This window comes from Bombus vancouverensis, chromosome 1 (genome assembly GCF_051014615.1).
Source record: "Bombus vancouverensis nearcticus chromosome 1, iyBomVanc1_principal, whole genome shotgun sequence".
NCBI lineage: Eukaryota > Metazoa > Arthropoda > Insecta > Hymenoptera > Apidae > Bombus > Bombus vancouverensis.
The window spans coordinates 22914525-22941883 of record NC_134911.1 but is presented as its reverse complement, the minus strand read 5'-3'; the positions used below and the strand labels follow the sequence as shown (position 1 = coordinate 22941883).

The 27359-nt window shown below is 39.4% G+C and overlaps 1 protein-coding gene across 7 annotated transcripts in view; it reads right to left on the bottom strand.

Annotated features, from left to right (window-relative positions):
- LOC117159436 (uncharacterized) overlaps window positions 1-26204 on the bottom strand; it is a 170045-nt gene extending 143841 nt beyond the window's left edge. The window contains exons 1-2 of one of the 7 annotated variants that reach the window (XM_076623133.1): window positions 25748-26203; window positions 22614-22847 (exon numbers count right to left, since the gene is read on the bottom strand). Coding sequence is in view for 2 of the 7 variants with exons in the window: in XM_076623130.1 (XP_076479245.1) it covers window positions 26048-26068 (21 nt within the window). In the remaining 5 variants the exon portion in view is untranslated. Of the gene's footprint in view, window positions 1-22613; window positions 22848-25747 lie in introns of all 7 variants that reach the window. The other 6 variants (XM_076623137.1, XM_076623146.1, XM_076623150.1 and 3 more) reach the window with 6 other exon arrangements.
- Window positions 26205-27359: the final 1155 nt, after the last annotated feature.

Below are 27359 nucleotides of genomic sequence, written 5' to 3'. Positions count from 1 at the left end.
ACTGTATATAAATAGCTCGAAGCTCTATTAATAAGTTATAAGGCAAATGATAAATATAAAGGAAACAATGTCAGACTTTCGGCTACCGCGATAGAAGACAAAAATGGTATCTGTGAATAGACCATGTAAAATCTTTTTAACAACGATATATATTGACAGTGATAAGAAATTAAATTTACGACTCCACGAAGCTCGTTTTAATTTTTCAATGGTATGTTCTGTTTTAAGGAATCAATCGCGAGTATTAATTTTCCTTTGGCGTAGTTTGGGACAGTCTTGCGAGCTGGAACAACATCCCCTTGGTATTTCATTAATTTTGTTATATTTTTTCAACAACCTGTCAACGATTTCCGTTTGTGTAAAATTTTCTGTTTTGCTTCTACTGGTTGCAGAATGTATCGGACAATTTTTTATACGGAAAGATAACCAGATATCAATCTTTTCTTTTTAATGGAAATTATTCTTGCTGGAAAGTTTTCCAATTCCTGCATTAAAATTTTTCCTGCTCTCGCATCAGATGTAAGACGAGTTCATTTTGACAAGTGAGAAGTTTCTGGAAGGCAAATTTGCTGCGTAGATTCGGGATCGAAGAAGCGAGAAATTTGTAAACTTAAAGTCATTTATTCCGTAGATTGCATTCGTCGGATAGAAACTTCTTACTTCCCTCCGGGGCGAACAGCCTTCTTTGTTAAGGGTTAAAACTTTCCGTTTGTACTTTTCTTTCTACCGGTTCAAGTACAAAATTGGTTTGTTCTGACGAGAAAATCCATTTCAACTTAATTTATGATACAATTGAAAAGAGATCCAACCGATAATAATCTCACAAGCCCGGGATGGCTTATGCTACAACTTTTGCTGACTATTCAAAGGTAATTTTTCGATAAGATATTTCCATTAAAAGAAGCAAAGTGAATCTTCCCTGGAAACAAATTTAATATACAAACTTAGCGTAAAACGTAGGAAAATTTCACGCTACAGAGAAATTCGAGAAATTGAAGCGCGCGAATCTGTGACAAATTAATGCAGCCGTTTTAATGAAGCAAGTTTGCATTCGCCAAGGGGACGACCATTTGTCACGCGGAATCCGATGAACGGATGAAACGCTCATTAGTCGAAAGAGGATTCAATGGGAAACGAAGGACTTTTTGTGCACGACCACGTCAAACGAGATCATCGCGTAAACCAAATTTTCTACGAACAATCGCTAATTTGCATCGTTGTTACGACGAAACTGATAATGTAACGAACGAGCAGCTAATAAAGTTTCCATCTTCGATAAGCGTTTCAGCGAGTTTCTAAGATGAAACTCCTTTATCGCCTCTCTTTTTCGCTATTTCTACGTTTACAAAAAGTTTTCGAACGAATCGCTTTCCACGATCTTTGACGTAAAAGTACTAGAAATTTTCAAAAAATAATCCCTTTCTTTCGTTGTCGATAACCATCGCTGTTTCATCTTCGGTTGCACAGCTTTATGGTCGTTTTATTCGCTTCGTATCGAGTAAATTATTAAACAGCAAACAAGCGATCGTATATACAATGCGAAATATCGAAATATCAACTGGCATTCCTTCGAATTTAATTTAATTACATCTAACGAATTATTCGTTGAACTCATAATGAAATGATAACGAATGACCAATAATAATAATAAACAGTAATCACCGTCAATGTTCCTACACTGTTCTCTGCTCTAACGTACAATTTTGTGAAAACGATTACTTTTCTTGAAACAGAAAACACGAAAGTATTACAATAGTTTACAATAGTAAACAAGACGAAAAATACGATAATGTCGACAAATTTCATAGACGATCAAGTCACTTTTACTGCCTGGATGTTCATTTGCCGGAATAAAAAGCGCCAATTTCATGGCGGCCGCGAGGCGCAATTACCACGATGACTTCGAAATTGAACGCTAACGAAGCTGCCGCTCATTCCGTCTGGAATCTCTGTTTCTCGGATTTTCTTCTATTCGCCGTCTCGGAATAAAATCGCGAACCACCGACTGCAATATACATATTTTGGTTGCAAATAGCGGCGCAATTTCCAGCGGATGCTCTTCGACAAATCTAACGCTCTCCGTTCCCGGAACGTTCGCGTATCTCGTTGCTCGTGGCCACGTTTCTCTCTGAATAAGCAATTGAAATTATATGCGAGAATTTTTCTTCTAATTAGCTGGCTGTTTGCAAAACTTGCGCGAAGATAGGTCTGATTTGTATCGAACAGACTCTTGCAGACTTTTCTCCGGCATAGGTATTGGGTTGGCAACTAAATGATTGCGGATTTTGTCAATACTATCTAATGATAAAATCCGCAATCACTTAGTTGCCAACCCGATATATCTGTACAAAAAATTTTGCGAAACGAGGAAACGCTCGTGATTCGCTGTTCTTCTTTTAGGAAGAAGCAAATTCCGAATTATTATATTATTCCAGGTAATTCCTTTGAAATACGATGTATTAGGTTGTCCGAAAAGTGTCTTTCTTCCGCGAACGTGTTTCTTACAACAGTGCAGCTTCGTACAAACGTGAAACCAAGTCTGTGAATTGTCGCGGTGTTTATCTCAACAGAATAAAATGGATCGTACGTAATTTGACAAAATAATATAAAACAAAAAGACGTCGTGCGTCTATTATTTCTTCATAAAACGAAAGAAACTTTTCGGACGACCTAATATATACGTTTAGGATACATAGATGTTTGGCAGGGAAAATCGAAATAATAAGACATTATCGTTAACATATACGGCTTTAAATACGCGTAAAATATACGGCTTTAAATAAAGAAAAACTTGGTTGAACGTAACCTTTGAACCTTTTCACAGTTTTTATTTTTCTACAAAATATAACGTACACGTACCTGTATAGCCACCGGATGTTACGAATACTTGTTCAGAATAAAATTCATTGTAATCAATCTTGCCCTCGTTTTAGTAAATAAAAAGAATTTGTAATATTTCAAGAAGATATTTAACGTGTCATTAGAACGAGAAATCACGTATCAGCAATGAGACCTCTTACATATTCTATCACCAAGGGTCACTCTTGCACCAATATTCTAAGAGTCAACACGTAGTCAGTGACCATTATATTTAACAGGATAGCCAGTGAACTAAAGACAGTTGTATTCAGAGTATTGAGTGGAATAAATAAGGTGAACTAAACCTCGCTCTTTACATTTATTATAATCCTCCACCTTGGACGCTAATAACGTTCAAAGGCTCGCGATACCAACCGAGCAGTAGTGCCTGACTGATCGCTAGTTAGTTGAGTGTTGCAACAATAGTTGCGTCGAAAAATAACCGTGTTCGGAATTTTGAGTGGCCGTCCGTTTATGGCACGGACAGCCCCATTCCCTTCTTTAGGAAATTCAGAATTACATGTCCTCCCCGAGCTGGAAATCTAATGACTCCGAGGTCAGGTAAAAACCCCAGGAAGGACCAGCCGGAAGGGCACGATGGACAGACGAAACCCAACGGCTGAATCAGCAACGTAGAAGGACAGTTCATCATCAGACATCGTACCGCACGGGTGAAAGACTTCACTCCCAACAAGATCTTACACCAACGCAGTGCATCACATCACACGTTACGTTTATACAACAAGTTCAACACAGTGCTGGATTACTCTAACACTCGATATATTAAACCTCCCTCCACCTTGAGCGTTAATTCAATTCATTCGAGGTACGCGATATCGACCGATCGGTTTGACCTGACCGGTTGTGCTCTTTAGTCGATAATTCGCAAGAAACCGAAAGAACGTTCAGCAGACCGTACGTTACCATAATTATTTTATATCTCATCGTTGTATTTTATTCTTTTTATATGACTATAGTTACGACGATAGTGCTACTTCTGGCGTAGAGAATAGATAGGTTCTGCTGCGGGAGTAGATGTCGCTGCTGGGGTATTTCTGCATTTTCTTCTCATTTTTGTATCGTGGAAAGAAAAACCGGACTACGATCACCGGGATTTGAACTTGGGTCCCGAACGTTCGTAACCTAAGGCGCTAACCACTGCGCTGCCGTCGTCCGACGCTAATTGCTGTCGAGTGCCGTTACACATACGTACTTTGTAATCTCTTTATAGTAATTCATAATTTCCATCTTACATAATCGATTCTTCGAAATTCCGGTGATTTAAAATTCGTTGCATAAAAGAAAACCCGATAACGGACTGTCGTGTCGTAAAATAGCGACGCGTGTTCCTCGAATAACAGCGTATACAACACGCTATATGTATATTGTCAAGCATACACGATGTTTGCGTAAGCATCAATGCGATACGCATTAAATCGAAATACGGAACTCATTGCGGTCGTCAGACAGGACGGTTTAAGTAAAGCCGCTTTGTACCGCGACATGTCGGCTTCCTTGGCTTCCGCATCGTTGCGATAGCTCTTCGCTGTCTCGTAACCAGGATAGGTTTTATCGCAGCCGCGTATAGCAGAGCCGTTCTCGCCAAGAGGAGAACTTTCTCTGGCGGTCGTTTAAAAAGAATAACGCCGTGCGTAAACTTTCATTGCCGCTCGAGTTTAATAAAGTCTGCGAGCCAAACCCGACAGCCCGTGCGTTTCAATTACTCGCGAATTACTCGAGAATCGTCCGACCAAACGGTTCTCGATACATACACACAGGCAAAAACCAGGCAACCACGTTAAACGAATTCCGGCAATTAATGGCTCGACGGTGTAAAGAAAAGAACAACCGTTCGATTTGTTCGACTGTGCGGTTCTGTCGTCTGAAATCTGAGAGGGATTGAAAAAAGAATTTGTAAGCAACGTTACTTTCCAAGGAAGCGTCCTTTTATCAGGTCCGTGAAGTTTCTTTCGTTTTGTAAGGAAATAATAGACGCACAATGTTTTTTGTTTGATATATAATGTGTTTCGTTAATAATATAAATAGAACGAAATGGATCATACCTAATTCAATGAAATAATATAAAATAGAAATTGTTGTTCGTCTGTTATCACCTTATGAAAAGAAAGAAACTTTTCGGACGACCTAATAGTAGCATCAAAATGTTGTCGCCGTATGAAAGTAACCAACGTAATGAGAGTCACCGAATAATATGGAACTTAATACACTTGGTGTCGAGTAATTAGCATATAAACGCTATAATAAGTACAACGGCGCAGAGATGCATCTTGTAGCCGCTGTATTCCCTTTCTGTTTCTGGAATGATCTTTATATACGGAAAATTGCGAAAAAAGCTCTCAAACTTCGGTACATGGTATTCATCGAGAGAAGCAAAAATTTGTCGGTTAAAATCTAAGGGACTTCTCGCTATGTTACGATCAGATATTATAAATTGTATGGGGAACCATGAACTTTTCATTTCTATCGCCGTAAATAGACACAAGGTATAATCACAAGGACAGAATACGATGAACCTGCGGATCATATCTGAAAAAGAAAGCTGAAAAAGTTGAAAAATCTTCGAAAATAGCGATAGAATCGATTAGACAGACGTAAACGTAGATATAACTGACGGCGTTGGAAAGGACTCGAATTGTCTGACCAAATTACTAGACAATCAAAATTCAACGGACAAAGCGAAACGTCAATAGAATTACTTAAACACGATCAAAGTTAGCCCAATCAGGTAGAATGCAGTTGGAACACCTCGATTGAACACAACCGCTTCTACTTGATTGGAATACGCAACAAATTATCGAATACGCTATTGTAGCGATAGAAAGCTTCATCGATTATTACGCTTGTTTACATATTACGACAAAACATTATCCGACACGTTCGAACAATACGAAGATTTATCGAATAACGACGAATGAAACAAATCTTTAACGAATCGAACGAAACATGATCAAAATATCGTTAAGCTGAGTCTTCTCTTGAGCAAAAATATCTATAATTACAAAATTCAGAATAAGTATAATGATACTGAAGATAAATCAGTTTTAATTACGCTCGTTTGCAAATGAAAATAACTTACAATTAATAGAATTCCGAAGAAATACATTGTCAATGGCAGATTTACAAATGCAATGCACACTACCTGCATAAATTATTTTCAGAAGAGATAAAACGAGATGTGAAAAATTAAGGAAGCTCTAAATAAAAAATGTATTACGCCTAAGAGGATGATACGGTTTGTACGACTTTCTCACTTTGCAGGTTAAAAGATGATGGTTAGGGGACGATTAAAAATAAGCAACAAAGTTTCGCAAGACTACAATTCATTTGCGACGCTTTACCAAAATCTGGATATCTACAGGAATTCTATCGTGTCCACTACGGTCTAAGAAACTTCTACACGCCCTTAAATGGGTTCCATCGTGATCGTTGTTAAAGTTTCACCATCGTCTCGGATGGTACAGCCCGGCTCAGATGCTTTCAAACGTATCTACGACGTTTGACGATCTTCCCTGAAATTCCATCGCAGACTTGTTCGTCACAACCAGACGACTAGCTTCTACCCGTATCCTCAGTCGATTCACTAAGTGTTACAGGGTGGCAAAATTTGTTACATTAACGAGATTTGCGATATTACGCGCTGTACAGATCTGCATAGAAATCGTTTGAGAGAAATGCAATCTATATATATGTCGGGTTAAGGTTGCAATTTTGGGCGTTCACTCGAATTTACCATCACGGTTATAGCTGATATTTATTGGTACAAATGTGCTTATTCCAAGAGGCTACAAGTAATAGCGGCGATCGGATGGTCGAGATGTTGATGACAACGAATCCACGGACTCAACGTACGTAACGATAAGTAAAACTTATCTGAACGAACTAACTTGCAGTCCAAGTGGGACTGCCCTTATATATTCTTCTCCCCACCTCTCGGGTCAATCGTTGTTTTTAAGCAGAGCGATATATAATTATTCCATACCTCTGTCAGGTACACGTCCCTCCCATGACCGTGGCTACGTTCAGTGACCCGTTGTGTCACTTCGAGCCCAAGCCCATCGTCATAAAATCGGATTAGAACATTAAAACTATTTCTTAGTTTTATTACTTAAGTGTAGCTATAGTAAAAGTCTGGTAAAAATCTCCCAACATTCCAAAAGGGAAGCCCCGATGTCCTTTCATCTCCGACATATATATAGGTATATAGAATCCAGTTGAATAACACGTAGTTTTACGTCGAATGACATTTAATTATCGCATGTATATTTATTTATCATTTAATTATCGTTTATCGTGTATATTTATTTATCATTTAATCATCATTTGTCGATTATTCACTCTTATCCAGTTCGGAATTAAACGTGTTCGAGCACCTGTACTTGATCAATTTTCAAACTGCATTTTCTCACTTTCAAACTGCAGTATGAAAGAGATGTTGTTCTTATTGTTTCACGAGGAATATGATACGTGGGATTGATATAGTACGATCGTAAAATAAGTTCACAATTCTTGACGACAGCAACGAGTAACTAGATATCGAGTATTGGTAGTCGTAAGGAGCTAGAGTCTCGTTCAAGGCCGTATAATATTAATTCAGAACCAGTCCTTCCTTTACAGTACATTTAAGAAAACTTGTCTAACGAAAACTACAAGCCACAGATAATTAATTCCTAAACATTCCAAACGATCCAATTTTATAATTCATCGCCGAATTGCTAACGACTGTCCGTGCCTGTATCGTCTCGGAGAATTTCCTTCCAATTCTGCGCAATAGCTGAACCAGAGGTAACGTTCATTTAAAATTATTCGTCATTCGACAAGCATTTAGAACACGCTTGCAATTTAGTTTATGTCTCGCCTTAGACGGGTTTCAAACAGTTATTTGTAACGAACGAGTCACTTCACTGATCTTTCCTTTCTCATCGTGATTTATAGAAACACAGTCTGCATTCCCGCCGACTGAAATCATATCTGCTCTGAATCGCATTACCGTTAACGACGCCCCGATGGTTTCTGGCTTCTTGCCCGCGTGATTCGAACGCGAAACAACTCGTTTTTCCGCTGCCAATTGCCGTGCGATTAATTAAGCCGTTTCTTGTCCGAAAGTCCAAGATATCGACGATCTAAACGAGTTTCCAGCCATTATTCTGACTCTGCGCTCAACCGCGATATCCGATACCAGCGAACGCATAATTAAATACAGCGAGAAATATTCGACAAGCGAATTTCAGGAGAGGAAAGATGGGGAGGAAATTTTGTACAAACTGCGTACGCGGCTCTATTTTTTCTTCCAGTGGAAATACGATAGAAGAGGCGTATTCGTTGAAAAATTAATCGCCGGTATCTTAATAGAAATATCAAATCAAGCTAACGAATGGATTCATTATCTCGAATACCACACCGACAAATTGATCATTATGGAACTTTATGTCAATCGATCGTTGGTAATTGCGTTCGAATAACATACATTTATTTCACGATAAGTAACGATCTTTCAAAGTGATTTATTATAACAGCGATACGTAACTGATACTTTTGAAAATTGATTTTTTTCTCGATAAATGTATTTTCCCAGGTAAATTACCATGATTTGAAATTGTGATTTACTTAAGCTTTTGTTATTTATTTCCGTGAAGCGAAGCAACGAAAATTTCTACGTTATATCACCATGGAACACCGTACGACGTCTGTTTACGTTGCACACACCTTACAAACGGCGAATTCCATACGTCGCGCAGGAAAATAAATCGTCAAGGTATTTGCTTCTTGCGTCAGCCATGCATTTTCACCGCGATCACACAGAAGGAAGTACACAAACCATTATACCTTCGACGACGGAACAATAAACCCAACTGGTTGCATTCACTGTCACACAGTGACCTTACATAATTGTTTCGTAACTTCGCGCAACCAGGTTAACGTTAAACGGCACCCTAGTTGAAATAGGATATCGTCTGGTCACGCATCGACCATTCCAATAGAATTTTACAATTCGCGTAATCGCTGTATTTGGTTCGCCGGTGTCAATTAAGAAACAAATTTATAAAAATTTTAATAAACGAAGGATAATTTTCACACGATGATCATATATATCGGCACAGTTCAGTTGAAAAATTTACAACATTATCCGTAAATTATTACGCAACTTAACGAACTTAACGCGATAACATAAACGCCTATAGCTTCACGTACGAGCGTTTTAAAATGGAGAAAGATCGAACGATCGTAGTTAAAATTTGAATCGAGCGCGGGAGCCAAATTTTTCGAAATTTAAATTTCGCGCTAACAAATTTAAATAATCCAGATTTTGAAACGTCGCATTACGGAAATTCAAATCTTTTCAGCTAAAAACTTTTCTGCAGAGTTAAAACTTCGAAATTCTTCCGCAATAACGTTCCGCCACTTGGAAGGAAACAACGTGCAAGAAGCAGAAAGCCAATTAGCGGGGTAAAAATTCGTTCGTGTCAAAAGGCAACGACCGCGGCCCAGAAAAATTTCAAACTATCCTTTTTTTCTTTTTTTTTTTTTTCGTTCGTTGTCTAGCTTGCTATTCCCCTCGTTCGTCACTTTGGTGGCTCCGCTCTCGAGGTTAATTACGCGAAATGAAATTCGTTCCACGGTGTTTTCGTAAACACCCTCCAATTTAGGTTAACATTTTTGCGACGTCTCGTGTTCCGAAACAAAGCCGTTGCGACGAAATTATTCCACCGGTGTGTGAGTGGGAAGCCGGTTAACGCGATCTCTGGTTTCCATTGAAAATATACCGGGTGACCCGAATTCCCTCTACATTCCTCTTGGAATGTTCCGGTTTCTGTCGCGAGCGGAAAATCCGCGCGCTTATCTCGCGTATCGCGGATAATCGACGTTGCAAAATCGCGAAACGCCTCGAGATCGAGCGTGCAATTTTTGCTTCGCTTCGTATGCATTTAGAACAAAAGGACACGTGCATCCGGTTGACAGGCATTAGAAAGCATTACCTTTCGAGATATCGAGACGGTTGCATTGCCCCTGTAATTAGGCCTCGAATCCACGCGTTTCCACGATATCATTGGGCGATGTAGAAAAAGATAGTCAGACGGTGAACGTTCCTCTACGCTCTAGACACATGGTAAGTTTTGTTACGATATTTCCCTTATTCCTTGATACGTATCTGTATTGGTGAAACGCGTTGTTAGAAGTAGATCGTAAAATATGTTATGGGATTACAGGATTACGCTTGTGTATCAAGAACAATTTAATTATTTCGAACTTTAAACTTTCACGACTGTCCGATGAGACATTTGCGGTTATTCGGGTTTCAATCGTGTTATTAGCGCGTTGCGCTTTGCTCCGATGTTTCGTAAACATAGTGGATTCTAACTTATCAAAGATTCATCGAACTGGGATGTTTGCGGAACGTTGGAACAAAGCGCGACTAATAATACGATCGAAACTTAGAGAATCGCAGGTATGTTAATTTAATAATTTAATAATTTAATATTTTTGTTGGCTAGTTGTTCACTGGTGGGCCGCAAAAGGGAGATTGCATTTTGCTGAACGAATTTCTCTACCATTTAAATTCGTTTCATTGCTAAATAGTAAGTTCGTTGAAAATTTTTAACGTAGCTACGCCTCTCTTTCTATCGGTTGTTCCTTTGTACAAATGATGGTCGTTGAACGTATTGGGACGTTCGTTACAAAAATTTTTCCAATATTACGTTTTACGAAGTCTTTTACGATGTGATAAATCGGTGAACAGACAAATAGTATTCTTATGGTTCGGGCAATTTATTCAACAGAAGGAATGGAATCTTCGTTACAGCAGAATTCCGTTTATACGAAATTGTTGGAGCATCGTACGAATGAAGTCGAATGTTTAATCGACAAAACACTTAATCAAGCGCTAACTTAAATTTCCTTCAAATAAATGGCCTTTCTACGAGTATATAACTAACAATCAATAATAAATAATATCATTAAATAAAATACCAGAAATTTATCCTACATTTACATAGCACAATCCAACAGAAAATAAGTAAAATTCCGTTCGAACAAATTCCACTGTATGCGCTGAACAAACATCAACAAACAAGTAAACACGTAATTACCTTCCAATAAAGAGAACCGGTAATTTAGCCATACTACTGCAAAATTCCACAATCTTCCATTTCATCGTTACCATGTAAACGCAACAAGGAGAACATGACCGAACATCTCGATCGACCCATAATACCAATATATCTAAATATATAACGTATACATATAACTTTTTTATGATTTACGTATACGCACTCTTCAGACGCTTCATTTATCAGAAAGATCAGTTTGTCCCAATACACATTAATCCACTTTAACCATAGAGTAACTATTGAGATATGTGTAATTATGTGTGCTACACTAGACGCTAGCCGCGTAGTAGTGTCACACATATACGAGTATGAGTGTTAGGGAATATGTGCGTGCACAGCGTCTCGTAAAACAGGTGAATGCAACTGCGTTGGTAGCGTGGTATAGCAGATGGCGAGACAAAAAGAGTGCTGAGACGCGTGCAAATGTAATCGACGAATATCTTGTAAATCACATATTAAATAAATCTAAAACTATTTTGATATCAATCCCAAGTGTAATCTAAATGTTCTTATATATTTATTTCGGCGATTAAAATCCACAATTCACAATAGTAACACGACATAGAAACGACGTAAATGACGAAGGACGAAAAGAGGGAGAAGAGAGAAATTATCGTACAACGTTCACGCGACAGGGACGATGAAAAGAGCGAGCGTGACTCGTCGGTGAGCATTACAAGGTATTAGCGATTGAATATATCGCTGTGGTTCGTAACGTAGGTAGGCGCTATTAAACGTGGCAGTCGGCATATACGCGGAACAGCGTGCGCTGTACGCGCGTCGATCGCGGACCAATTATCGCACGGCACTCGTTGTTTCTACAATCGACGCAACGACACCTTCGTCGTCCGGCCGCGTCGCTGGAAATTTTTATTCTGACCACAGAGTCGGGCCGTGAATTTTTAAACGGTCTACGCTTGCACGTCGATTCGGCCGCCTCACCGTGTCCAGAATAAATTTAAATTTATTCCGACAGTATTCGATCGGTTACGCATCGCATTGATAAAATGCCCCCGACGGGGAGGCGGGTTAAATGACTTTTAAATATCATTGTTGATTATCGCGTTATTTATCAAATGAGCCGCAAGCTTTGGTTCCTGGTAAATATTCCGAATTTCGATACGAAACGCGAAGAAAAACTTAATGATAATGAGCATTTAATTACCGCATGTTTATCATACGCAACGTAAAATAATACCCGTTTTAATATTCGCAGGAAAATAATATTCGGTGGTAATTATTGGATACTTTCTTGCTGAATATTGAAAATTTCCTTGTTGTTTCTATGCTGATGTTACGATATTGACAGATTTGATACTGGAGCAACGAATTCAGAGAATCATGAAATTATGAAAAAAACGTTCTACTCATTTTTTAATGGCAAGGAATATGCTTGGATACTTTGCGAGACACCCTGAAGGATATTATATCTGTTGAGAATTTTGGATCTTAATTGCCGAAATAATGGTATAGGAACGCTGAATTTACATTTAGAATTCATATTAAAATAGTTTTAGACTTATTTAATAAATGATCTTCAAGATCTTCGTCGATACACACTTGCACGCATCTCACGTTCTTCCACACCAGACTGTTAACTGAACAGTTTACATTCCTTTGTTTCCGAGACGCCGCGCATACACATAAAATTATCCGTACACTCATATTCACATACATGTATCACTACTACGCGGTCAATCTAGTCTAGCACATAAAATTATACATATCTCAATAATATCGTAAGAGGGAGACGAATTGTTCACTGCTAAATAGTTGAATCGTCGATAATTTCTTGCTTCCAGTTTTCCGTTTCAAATTTTGTTTCCTGAGAAATTTATTTTTACGTGTCGCTCTTCCAGCAAACCGACGCGACGCAATGATATTGAAAGTGCGAATTAAAATCGACGATGCCATTATTCGATTAATCGACCGGGAGCCTGAATAAACGCAGAAGTCGCTATGACTGTGATTACTTTTGAAAAGACCGACGTAACATCGTTTGAATAATCTGACCATAGTCAAGCGGGAATTTTTAAGCGATCAACACGCCGACGTGGAATCGATTATCATGAAAATCGACTGGAATTTATCGTGGAACTTTGCGATTGATTTTCCCGTGCAGAAATAAAACGGTCAGTTTTTTAATTACTTCGTCCATTGTATTATTTAACATATTTGAGAAACGTTCGGTACGGTTGTTTCTTTTTCGTTCGCGATGACTTTGCTCAAAATTTCAATTTATAACGGACCGGTGAATTTTACAGCATTTTTAAAAGGTTCTTTGAATATTCAAACGAATCGCCGCTTCCGTCCAAAAAACGTTGACAAAAGCTACTTTAAACGCTCGACAAAAAATGTTCAACTCGCTCGGTGGGGTGTTTTTTTTTTTTTTTTTTTTTTGACGAAAATAATCGTCAATTTTCGAACATTATTCTTCACCTAAAGCATCTTCACCTGAATAGATCGAGTTAAGACGAAAACTTTGTTCACCTTCGCCGAGCTGTTCCTTAAATAAAATACCAATCTCGATCTCCGCGTGACTACGAATTTCATTATTTATTATCTACACTGTCCTTTATTCGTCTATTAATTAATTCAAAATAAAGAAAAGTATAACTATCTTTTCGTTAAAATTCGATTAAACTTTAGTACCTTTCGACTAAAAGACCAATCTACTCTAAACAAATTTTATAAGCCCAGAATATTAAAAAAAAAGTTATGCTGTGATTGACAATGATAACGATATAATTGTGACTTATTTACTTCCTCACGGTAATATTTCTCGTAGTCCTCGGAAATCCTTATTCTTCGTACTTCTTCCTTCTTCCAGCGCCACTACGATATTTCCTCTTTAACGTTTAGTCGACAAATACGACGAGCTCTTCACTGACCCTATATATTATACAAGGAAACACAGAAGTTCCGTATCGACTTAAAAGTGGGGGAAAGAGGGTTTCCGTTAGAAATGGACAGCATCTGCGTCCTCGAATAGATCGCAGAACGGGGAAATAACGTTCTACATTTAGGAATGGCTCGAAAATTTATGCTCGAACCTCGAGAACCCTTCTGGTGTCGCTTTATTAAAGACGAGTCGCGAGAAACGATAATGGACGTGACGAAGGATAAATCAGAAGGGGCAGAGAAAAGAGTGGAAAGGGGCGACGATGGCGTGGAGAAAATGACAGGATCCGCTGTGCCCGCGAAACAACGTGGAACGCGATATAATGACGGGTTCGATGACAAGCGCGAAACCGCAATGACAATTATTCCGCGACGTTTCGCGGTTTAACGCACGACCTCCACTTCCTCAGTCGTTTCAACTGGTTCCGTTTCAAACTGTTTGCTGTCGCACTTGCGGTGTCGGAAATGGGACGAGTATCGCGGTAACGAGAATTATAGTATTTGTTGCGCCAGATTGGCTGACATAAGACGGTATGCAAATAAGGATGCTGAGATTACGGGAATTCTGATCCAACTCCGAGGACATGTTCTGCGATTCGTGAGTAAAATCCTTCGCGATTCGTGACTAGCGAAATGTTAATTAGCCGGACAATTTCATATAAATGTTTCCTCGCGCGTTAACCGAGTGCTGTCTTGACTATAATTTTTTATAATCGCGGAATACCAAGTTGATAAAAATAGATCGATCTTGGCTAAGATTTCAGTTCTTAAGAATAGAAATACGATATACGTAATTCGTTTGTAAGAGAAATAAAACGACACGTACGAAAGTGAGAAATGTTCAACTAGAGAAATTATTGTATTACGTCGAAGAGATTGACTGACGGTCAACAGAACTTGAATGCGTAGAACGTGCATGAAACTTTAATATCCTAATGTTTACTCGACATTTGATACAACAGTAATGAAACTTAGCGTTAGATTTATTGGTTGATAGAATCTTAAGGTTAACCTGGCGAGGAATAAGTTAACGATAGCGCAGACAGGACAGTTTATCGTATAAATAATTGGGAGTAATCGAACCGGCACTCGACATTTAATCGAATCAAACATCCAATAATCGATATTTGAACAACTGGCACTCCACTCTATCGAGCAACTTATTTGAACCAATTCAGCCCTACAGATCTACCCATTGCAAACGAGATGCAATATAAATTCACACGTCAAATCGATCACCGTTCAACGAATATCGAAATCAAGTATCTGACAAGAGTAACCGCGATATTGCGAAATTAACGAAATGTTCCCAAATAACGGCGATCGATACGACCCTTCGCTTTTTTACATTTTTACGCAACGAATATGCCGAATCGAAGATTACGGTTGTCGATACGTTGATAATTTGTAAAAAAAAAAACGACGGTGCACCGGTTAGTCAGTTGCGATAAAATTTATGCAATTTTGATGAACGTACGTTCGCCGATTCTGTTTGCTTGGGAACAAATTGCAGGAAAAAACATACACGGTAAGCGCGTCGGGGCTTTGTAAATATTTAACAACGGGGCAAACAATCGGAATCGAGATTCAATTTATTACATCGATGCAGGGAAAAGCACGCGATGCAATATGCACAGCGACATAAATACCGGTATTTCGTTGCTAAGCGAATTGCGATCTAATTTCAGAATGTTTCACTTCTACGCTAATTATTGTCGTACGAATGTCGCGTAAATTATATTTAAATATTATTATACACCGTTTCATCTCTATCGGTTAAGTGTCGAATCGTTTAATTACATCGGTAAGCTTTTTTCGCTCAAAGAAAATTACTTTCCACCTTTTTATCTCTGCAATATTATTCTCAACTTATTATCCTTTCACTGGATATTACGAGATAATATGGTGGTGGTGTGCTATATGGTGAATCATAAGTCGTTTGCCAATTCAAATATCGAATTTATTTATCTCGCGCATGATCGGATTTCGTATTTGATTTAGCATAGTAGATTTCAATTTTTTAAATAGAGATACCATTGTATTTTACGATTATTAATTCATGCTTCTATTAACTATATAATTCCCCACTGCGTGTCGATAACGTGACTTAAAAGAAACGATTAGTTAGCAAAATTGAACGATTTGAAAAGAAACAAAGATTTTTCGATTTGCCATAACAAATTGTTTAAAAGTCAAAACGCTCGTGATTCAGACTTGACAAATAATCAACTATCCATAATGTATAATTCCACAGTTCGACTCCGTGTTATTACAAACCGCGAGATCGAACATGATTTTACGTTCGTGATTTAAAGTTAAGCTACTCGACCCGCTGGTCGCCACGCTGCAAAGCCGCGAGCGTTCTCTTAATTTCGTTCGGACCTAGTCCAACGAAGTTCCGGCCGCGAAGAAAACAAAACACGAGATTCGCGACCGCAGTTAAACTAGAAGTTAACTTCGTTCCCAAAGGGAGACTGTTTAAATCTGTAGCGAAGCTACGAGCGCCAGCCAAGGCCATTAAGACGTCAGAGAACTGTAAAGTCCGTTTCGAGGTATCAAGAGATTGGGCGCAATTTGCACCCAAGGATAATCGCGATACGACGTTCAAGCCGGAAATTAACAATCGTGCCGGACTGTTGCTCGAAACTCGACCCACAAACCTCTGATATTTATGTCCCGTTAAATATTATTCCGGAATTCACGATAAAATGCTAGCTAATTGCTATAATCGTTGACACGTCGCTATGTTGATATCAATTCGAAATCAACATGATATTCGAAATGGTTTCTGCGTCGCGCAGGGAAACCTAACAGGAAGTACAAATCTTAATGATAAACTAGGCGACTTAATTAATCACCATATGATTGATTACGTTACTATGATTTCACTTCCACTCGAGATTTCACTCGACGATTACTCCGCGGCTGGCAAGTGTCTTGGAATTAGATGACGCATATGCTTTTCGAAACTTCCAAGAGGATAACGTCAGAAAGACTTTCTCCCCTATTCTCGCTTAGCGAAAAGCTCTTAACACGATAGCGAACACTAATGCAATTCTAGCGAGCAATTCGCGATAGAGTTAGGCGTTCGATGATCAATTTCTGACGATCCAACGCTCAATGTACCGTCTAAGCTTTCTCTTCCACTACGTTCTTCTTTTTTCTCTCTGACTCTTCTTTTAGATTATGTTACTTGCCATGACGTTAGCTTTCCATTTTCGTACCTAAACTCACACGTACTCCGTCCTTATGGGATGAAGTTATCCCGACAGTTCGCCAACTTTTGTCTGTCTGGGAAAGTAACATATTTCATAAATTCTTGGAAACGGACCCTACCAAACGAGCAGTCGCTTCTACTGTGCGTAATCTGATACAACGAATCGCAGAAGTATTTTTCGTATCCTTTTAATTATTCGACTCGAATAATTAATATATATATATATATATGGAGCCTCGTTTAATTACTCGTTAAAATATTGTTCAAAAACGTTTATCAACAGGAATATATAGTATGATAAATAATCTCGCGATTGATGTATTATTTACTCAAAAATAATAATTTATCGCGATATACCTGGAAACGTAAATAAACCGTCAGCCATTCAACGTCAAACTTTAGATTCTCTGCATCCGATTTAAATAAAATATAATCTATAGAACGAAAATATTTTCCCTTAAAATATCGTAAAACGGAAATCCTCTGCATACTGTAAACGCTGATGTTATTACCAAGATCTTATATTTCACAAAAACCTTCCAACTTTCTGAATCGATACCAAAGAAACTATCGTATAAAGCCAATTCCGAATTTTTTCTTAATTTCGCGGAACTTGTTACATCGAGGATGTGAAACGGGAAAATTTGAACCTCGGGGATAGGCCAAGCGGCGCAATTTGCACTCGGCGATAATCGCGGCGCATTTGCACGTTACCGTGTACCCGATAACGTTAACGAGGTTGTCGCAGGTTCACGCACGTCGTGCCTAAGTAAATTGGCGGGCAAACGTTCGGCAAGCCCCGGCAAACCGGCCAATTCGATTGCGGAACACGTAACGGAGAGTTCGAGGGGATGCGGAATCGATAATCGAGTCGAGCCATGGCATTTCGTTGCACCCTATTCCCGATTTTTTTCTACCTCGGACCACCCCATTCACGATTTTCACCCCTTGAATGAAAATTTAATTCATCCGCGTAACCGATGTAAATCGCGATACTCATCGGCTGAGTGACGATCGGCAGTATTAAGTTCGGTTAATTTAAAGTTACGTTTACTAATGATATTCTAGGTATTTTCTCTATTAAAGTATCCTGCAATGATTACGTACTGAATAAATTTAAATTGTTACACGACAAACGCGAAAACGATCGTTTCGCTTGATTCGTATTATACAAAATTTCTTCCGATCGTAATAATCGTATTTTCCATCCTGTATGGAGCATAAATTAAATAAATTGATTATATCGTCGTATTACTATTTATGCTTTTATCGTTCCAATAGTAAGTATCGTCAGAAGTCACGAGGAGTAAAACTAACTTGCGATCGTCGTTATGCAAAAGTGAAAAATATAGCGATTACACAAGAATGGATTAGAAAGGAGCAAGAATTTTCTTTCTTTCTGCAGGATATACAATTGCAGTAGCCAATCTTCGCATACGCTTTTATCCTATACAGCATTTTTTAATATACACTACTTTCTACGTACGTACGATAAAGCTTGTACATACAAAGTTGAGATTTTCTTGCAACTGACCATCAACCAGTTGCAATTAAGTTCCAGCTCGCGTTCGTCTTCTTCCTCTTTTACGTAAATAGAAGGTAAACGTTATATGACTGTTCCTGTTCGTACTAATCTAACCCGTTCAATATGATTTCGCGTAGGCAGACACGTTCTATCCGCGAAGAAAGACGATATCGAGACCAGTTGGAATTCAAGTTCTTGCAGCGTGTACGTCGCTGAAACAAGGGGCAAAATATTGCCACCGAGTGAAAGTGATCAAACTAGAAGAACAAAAATCTTTGTCGGTATCAAATATTCAACTGGAAACAAACAGAAGGCGAGAACGCTTGTAATTAAACGCGATAAATCCCACCAATTTGTTTGTCGCTCAAAATCGTTCGAGTTAAACCGATTAAAGGGCTTGTTTTCGCGTAAACGTCGCGTCGAGCAGAAGAGCTGGAAATGGCGTAACGATGGTTCGTAAAACACAACGAACAACATAGAGCACGCGGTCGTAGAAGTTAAATTGCGATCGCGCCTAGGGAAAGAGTTCGCGAAATCACATTGACCCAGTTCCTTTCTTTCTCACCCTTTTGTCCGTGGTCGAGCCGCGCATACCGGCCACGCGACTGACGTACGTACGAAACTTGGCCGTATACACATACGCATAGACGCGTGCACGCGTGTATATACACGTAGGATAGGAGAGGTACTATTAGCCGCACAGGTACGTAGCCGCACATTCCTGCGGTTTCAACAACATAACCGGATTACACGGCTTGCATAGGTGAATTAGCAGGCAAATGTTCGGTAAATTCGTTCATTGGCATCTGGCCTCGTCGATTCGCGCCCCGTATCCTGCTTCCGGTTTATATTCGTCATGATTAGACCGTGAATTTTTATACATTCACGGGAAACGTAACAATTGGAGAAAGGAAGCTGCGCAGCATACGAGTAATATACGAAGATACATGAAATATCCAAAGAAGAGTGGAAGAAATTTCTGTCTGGATTCTACGTTTCGTTCGATTTTTATATATGTTCGAAGGAAAATTTGGAAACGCGAAGCTGCGCAGAATACGCGTAACACGTGCAAATACATAAAATATTCAAATTAGAGCGAAACGCGATTCCGCTTGGATTCTAGCTTTTTGATGTGTTGGCAAAAATGCGAAGTAAACCGGGATCGCTCTCTAGAAAAGTAGGATTGTAACTGATCGATTTATTATCACGTTTTTCAGTTGCTTGTTCAAACTTTTCGCCTCAGCACCCACTCGACATACACAAGTTTTTCGTGCTCGTCGCTACTAACATACGGATATTTATGCAGATTCGTATTTTAGCGAACACGACTGAAAAATAGGGCTCGGACGAAGATTTGTTTGGATCAGGTTTTTAAATTACGAAGGGCACTTGAGAACTTTAGCGGTAAAAATGTGGATTAATTATGCTAACGCGAAGCATCTCTGTACAAGGTTTTTCTCAGTATGGAATCCACTTCTTCGGTGGAAATGAAAACGGAAATAAAAGCAGTTCGTACGTTCGAGTGTCTTTTATTACAGAGACTTCTCTCGGTTATGGTTTGAGTAAATAAGTATCGGGTTAAGTGAATTTTGTTCGTTCATTTTCATAGAAAACGCGTGATTTATGAAAATCGTGATTTACGAACATCAAAATGGCAAACTGTTATCAAAATGGCAAGAAATATGTACACGATAATGTTAACTAAGTTTTAAATTCAGATAAACCTTCGCTTTGTATTTTCCTTCTTATTTTATTATGCGTATTACGTAACTTTAGAACGAACTTTGTCAATTATTGGTTTGGAAACTAAGTGATTGCGGATTTTGTCATTAGGTGGTAAATCCGCGATCACTTAGTTGCCAGCCCAATAGAACAACAAGTAATATTGTAACTCTGAAACGTTTAGTAAAAAGATCTTTCAACTCTTAGTCTAGAAGGAAATAAAATTCTAAATGAAATAAATACTATTAATACTTGTTGCTACAACCGACAGCTAACTTTTATCATATAGGATTTCATGCGAGCGCATACATATGTGCAAACACGTGCGTTCATTTGTTTCTCAGATTTATTCTTCGAGAACGGGGACACAACCCAATGAAAATTTATCGTGTCGCGTCGCTTTAGCTTGACAAAAGGAACCATCTTCTTTCTTGTTACGCGACGCGCCGGTGTTGTTTCAACGTACACATGCAAGAAGCAGCATCAAGGAAGAGTAACTTTATACATTTGAAATATTCCTACTATTACGGATAGTATATGAAATCATAATTTCAACGGAAACTGCATAGCTCCCGAGAGTACCTTTACGTGATGGAAGCAATAACTTGTTGGCGAGGAAAAGCGTAAAAATTTCAATATTTCCGACAACATTTTGGAACAAGTGTTAGACTGTAAACTAGTCCTACAGGAGGAATAAGCGAAACGTGTTTGGCGAGTAACCTGTGACTAACTAGAAACGAAATATTAGAATAAATGAACGAACCTTATATAAGAAAATACAACTGACTTTATTCTGGCATTCTTCTGGTATTAACGAACCAAACGCGAAATTCAATTTCTCCTGTTATGGATAAAACGTTAAAAATGGTTCAAGCGTACGAGCGAATTAAATAAAGTTCCAAAACGTAATTACGTTTGTAAATTTCCGTCAAGCTACTTCGAAACGAAACGAAACTCCACGTATTATATATCACCAGGTTTCCAGCGCCCCTTATTAATTTTCCACCTCGTACGGTTCGTATATCAAAATTATCAAATACAGTTCCACTGCCGCAGAAAGTTACTTTCCAGCGAACGGAAATAATTCTCCGCTTATTTAATTACTTGTCGGGTTGTCTGCTCGACTGCTTATCGTTTTCGATTATCGAGAAAACTTATACTTACAATTACCTACTTATAACTGGTCAATTTAGTCATTCGAGTAATATGAAATTCAAACTAATCGACTCTATCCGGATTGGTCGTTTGGTTCCTAAAGAATATATTCCTGTCATAACGAATAAGCAATGAAATTAAGATTCTACGCGAAAACGGACGCATTAGATCGTTTATTTAACGTAGAAACATTTGTTTTCAGTTTCGTGTGCTTTTCATTAAGAAAAGCTTGTCCATAGTTTAGCGCGTACAGTGTACGAAAGTTAAATAAAATTAATTGATTTCGTAATTTTTGTATTATTCAACGGTAACTTTACTTTGGGCTTTGTTATTTTGATTATTTTCATATCATTTTTTATATTCTATTCTTCCCATTAAACTTGGTATTTCGAACGAATTATTTCTACGCGATTATTATTATCGAGAACGAATTATTACACGTAATTACATATTCCAATGTATGTTAATACGAACAGACACTGTAACGAAAGAGATAGAATCAATTATGTATTACGTGCGACAGTTATTTCTATACAGCATTAGTTACGTTAATTCAAAGAATTTATTTCGGTATCCGCGTTATGGCCTATAACCCGGAATTCGTGTATAACGCGAAACGTAAAAATAAAGTTGCGCGTTATAGGAGGTCCCAGTGTATATTCCGTTTTAAAACTTAAATCCGCTATACGGTGACGGTAAAGCTAAAACTTTTTCACGATACGAAACTGACTGGTGTAGCTCGTTCGTCAACCATCCATCATGATTTAATCCACCACGGATTTTTATACATTTATAGGAAATTTAAAAATACAAAATTGTATATAACATGAAAAATATATAAAATATCCACAGAGTATAGCGGTGTATAATGCACGATAGATAAAACAGTTTTCTGCCGAGCGTTTGCCCTTTTAATAATATTCTCCAACGCACAGATTTGCATAAAAATCCGCGGTCTAATCACGATAACGAAACTGATAGACGATAAAGGATTCGGTGACGTCACGAAACTACCATCTCGAAAACTATAACAGCACTTGCAGTACGGTCGTGCATCAAAAGTTCCGGTTGCAAGAGCCATTAAACTTTATCATGCTGTTTGACTCACCGTTTCTTCGAGCTGGCTAAAGGAATTCCTCCCCCGGCGTTCTCCTCCGCTCCTTTCTTCTCACTCACTCACTCTCTCTCTCTCTCTCTCTCTCTCTCTCTTTCTCTCAACCGTTTCGCTTGCACAGCATGTAACACATAAGATTGTTTTGCACCTGCGGCACTGGAAATGCTACTTAAAATTTGTCGACTTCGTGCGACACTTCTTTCAGCTGCAACACACCGAAACGACACACTGAAAACACGGAACGGTTCGAAAGATTCGCTGGCAAACGCCGTTGACACGCGACTGGAAGCTTCGATCGAGGCGTACGCGATTCCAACGAGCGAACAAAGACGCTCGAGGTCATAGGATATTCGTGCGACGATTTGGAAACATTTCGACGTTTCGTGTTAGAAAGTAAGGCGCTGACGCAGAAATGTTTTCGAGAACACGCGACGACTGACAACAAGTGATCTAACGCTGTGGAATCGATGATCGAAACGACCTCTAGGGGACGCGCCTGGGTTAACGCGCAGTCAAAATTCAGTTAGAACGCACGTAGCGTCGTGTCTTCTGTAATACGATACGCCTATAATGTCTTTTGTGTATTTTACGAATAGTCGTTCGAAAAGTCGCGAGTATGGAGTATTTTTAACGTTACGTATCGTTGTATAGCAGTATAATGATAAACCGTACGATAACTGTACATGGAAATGTGTATTGTATCACACTTTCATGATATTTTGATGTATTGTGTTTTACATCAAAAGGGGTATATAAAAGATTACGTAAAACTACGCATATAGAAGATAACAAATAGAATTCAAGATAATTTTCAAGATATATTTGCAGAATACAAACGAACTTGGATACGTCGAAAAAGAGTGACCAGAAGAAGCTTCGAGATTGAAATTCTCGATTATTTATCCCGTGATATATAGTATATTTTCCATAAAAATGTACGGAAGGTTCACGACGGGGTAAACAAGTAGAGTTTAACGAAACTTTGAAAATAGAAAATCTATAGAATAGAAAATAATTCTTTGGAATAATACTTTGAAAAATTCAATGACCAGAAGAAGAAGCTTCGGTATCCTAGGATTGTGCATTCAGGACGTATATATCACGATGAAATATCATATAATTTGCATAAGAAGAAATAAGAGTAACGTAAAATTCGCAACGTATTACGCAACCTACGTGAAACGAAGTAAGAATATACAAATAAAATGCAATTAAACTTGAGAAAGATGCTCACTGCGTAAAAATATCCTATTTTAAGATGATCGGATACCTCGATATCACGAGAGAAACGTAAAATCGCACGATCGGAACGTGTTGTCCCTTGCCCCGGAAGGAATTGCCGCAGAAGATTTCCGCGGATTTAAACCGCACGCAAGAGTGGATTTGCAAACGGAGGGGAAATCCTAGTATCAAAGAGGAATCGGAGTCTCCTTCATCCCACGAAGATTTCCGCCTCTTTCGTGCTTCTCGCGATACGTTATGTCGTGTAACATCGTGCAGCCACTCCTGTCGTGAGCCGACAAAGTCCCCGATTTTTGCTGGCCCAGATCTTAAAGGTGAGCGCGAAAACTGGTAGCCAGCGACTCGAACTGGAAACGAACAACCGGCGCGAATGTTCTTGCACAACCTTTCTCGGATTTATCGAAGAAAACCGCGTCAGTTTCCCGCGCCGGAGCATGTTTCACCGTATTGTAATCCGAACGAACGATTTATTCGAGATTTTAATCTTTATACGTATCGATATAATATGCTTCGTGTACGTTTCGTGTATTACAATTACTTCGAGTATGATTTTATCGGAAATTACCTTAATTGGTTACTAAAGAAAAAATCAACGCCGATTGCACCGGAATAAAATTCGCAATATTGCGTTGCCATACGAGGCGTAATTGAAGACACGATTAGCAGACAAGCGAAACAACATCGATCGATTACCCAACGGTTAAACACTGATTTAAACGGATTTAATTACGAAGATTTCATCTGTTGCGATAAAATATTCGTTTTACACGATCAAACAACGTGGTCAATTTTTGCCAAGCAGCATCGTTCGCCTTCCATTGAACCGCACGATGGAAATCACGGTCGAACGATTAGCAACGATAACCAGCCTAATTCCTCCGCGTGGCCTGTAAACCAATCGATCATCTGCAGCCAATCAGATTTCGCGTAACTGGTGCTTGACCAAACAAATTATTTCCCGCCGATTACAGCTACGTACATCGCGCCCCCGCAACGATCATCCGGCGCGTCTAATTCAGTTGAATCGTTCGATTAAATTGCACGCAAATCGCGAACCGCGGTCGAGGTTTTCAGTCCACCGTCATTTCGAACAATTTCCTTCGTGGTCGCGTTACGCTGCGATCCAACGGCTGAGTCCGTGGTGTTGATGCAGTGTCATCAGGATAGCGGGGAAAGAGTTATGCCTCGTTTAACATCCAACGAACTGACTATTAGCGGCACAATGCCCGTCATCAATTGGTCGTGACGGCCTACGTTTAGCATCGCGCGTCTTTCTCGCCGTTTAATCGCCGTTGGTTTAAAGTTGGTCGAAAGATCATCGAGAAAAGTGTCGAAGAACAGGTGGTTTACGTGCTTCGGTTTACGTTTTACAATAACGATGGGGAATTTATGGTTACACAAAGTGTAGAACGATGGAAAATTTACGATTGCACGAAGGATGGAACAGTTGGCACTATAAGCGGATGATGTTATGCGTCGAACGAAAGAAATTTTTTAAGTGAGTCTTCATAGAGTCTTTGTTCTCAAAGAGGAAGTAAATTTGGAATATTCCCATGATTTTACGTGACATGTACATATACCGATTTCATACTAATGAAAAGCACACGAAGGATATCAAGGCCGTCGATTTTACGTGTGTACTATATGTTTAAACTCCTCCAAGATGCAATATCATTTTTAATTGCAAAGACAAGAATCGTAGAACATCGTAGCATCGACGTCGATCGTACTCGAACATACGCGCGCACGCACGCGCATACACACGCCAATAAAGACACTTATCCGCCTGGCAATTTGAAAAAGCAATCTCCTCGAAAAAAAAAAAAGGGAAGAAAAACAAATCACCGCACGAACTATCCAGTTAATACCACTTTTCCAACAATCACCTATCCCAACTCCTCTTCAAAAATCACAAGTCGCGCTCCGCGTGAGTCGAACGATCGAAGCTGCGCTGCCGGAATTCTCTCATTACAGCTATTTACATTTCGACGCCGTTCCTCTAAATCTTCGCGTCGCACATACCACTGGCAAGATGTTTCTCGTGGCAAGATTTCCGGACTACGGTGAAACGTTGGCGGCGCGAGGCAATCGAATCGCCGTGCAGGCAAATCGAATCGGAAACACGCGGGACCGGAAGACGTCGCAGACGACGACGGAGGCTACGATCACCGTGATTTCTCGTCTACCTTCGGGATTCCCAGTGTCATCGGCACCGTGTTTCCGTTTCAGTATCCGACAAGCGTACGTTCAACGTCACACGTGACACTGAATGACACGCGAACGAACACGGTCGATCGTTTCCTGTACAGAGCTTGGCTCCAGATGGAGGTCTACCGAGACACTGACGACTGCTCTCGCCACGAGGACATTCCCCGATTCTCAGGTGAACCGACGAGAGAGAAACCAGAAGACAGAGGGAGAAGGAGAGAAGAAAGAAAGGATCGCCGTTCCCGATCGTACCTTCCACTCTTTCTCGGACGCACCTTCTGCCCCGCACGTGCGTCCGTCTCTGTTTCACTCGCGCGAGATTTTCACGATTTTCTCCTTTCTCCGTTCCACCGTTACGGTCCCATGCCACGAACACGCGTGGGAGAGGGAGAGAGTGAGAGGTTACCGTGAATGATTCCGCGGAGGCTTGGCTGCCGCTGTTGCTTCATGCACGCGTAAAATTTGTACCGGGAAATAATTGCCGGTTTTAACGGTGACGCGATGATCTTCGCGATTGCGAAGGTTGCGCGTGCAATTCTGGTCGTTGATTCGTTTCCTGTGGGTGACGTGTGTGCGAGAGAAAATCGTAACGCCTAAGATCCTCTGTTTTTCATTTATGGTGGCAAAGTGGAGAGAAGAGTAATGAAGTAAACGAGGATTATTAACATTCTTTTTATCGATCGATTGATCGTACAGTTTGCTTTTGCTTGTCGCGTGTATCTCTACGTATATCGTAGCGAATGCGCGCGATAAACTTCCTTCCTCGACCATGACTTGCTGGCAAAATTTCGAATTGCCCGTTCGTGCGTTCAGACGTGTGCTATCGCACATGGTATGTACTAACTATGTGCAAAATTTGAACTAAATAGCCGACCCAAGCATGCGCTCTTCTCGTAGAATCCTAGCATTCCATTTTCCAGTATATAATGCTAATAATGACAAACACGTTTTACGTACGTTCGTAACGTCTAGCGAGAATCGTGAAGAAATTTATTGGACTGGTTTCAAAGCCACCATTGAATAGGGATTAGAAAACCAATATGATATATCGAGGTTCTCAAAATTTCATCTTACGAAAATATTTATCGCGTGTTCCATCGGTATTTCTAATTTCAAGTTTGTTCTACGACGAACCTCTTTTTGTCAGGACACCGTGATCGCATTTGTTTCGTTGAAACGGTCAGACGATTTCACAATGCAACCGAATTGTTGCGTTTGAAAATATTGATTTAAAATTTGATAACGAACGAAGACACGCGTAGATGAACCAAACGACCGATCGTTAAGCGT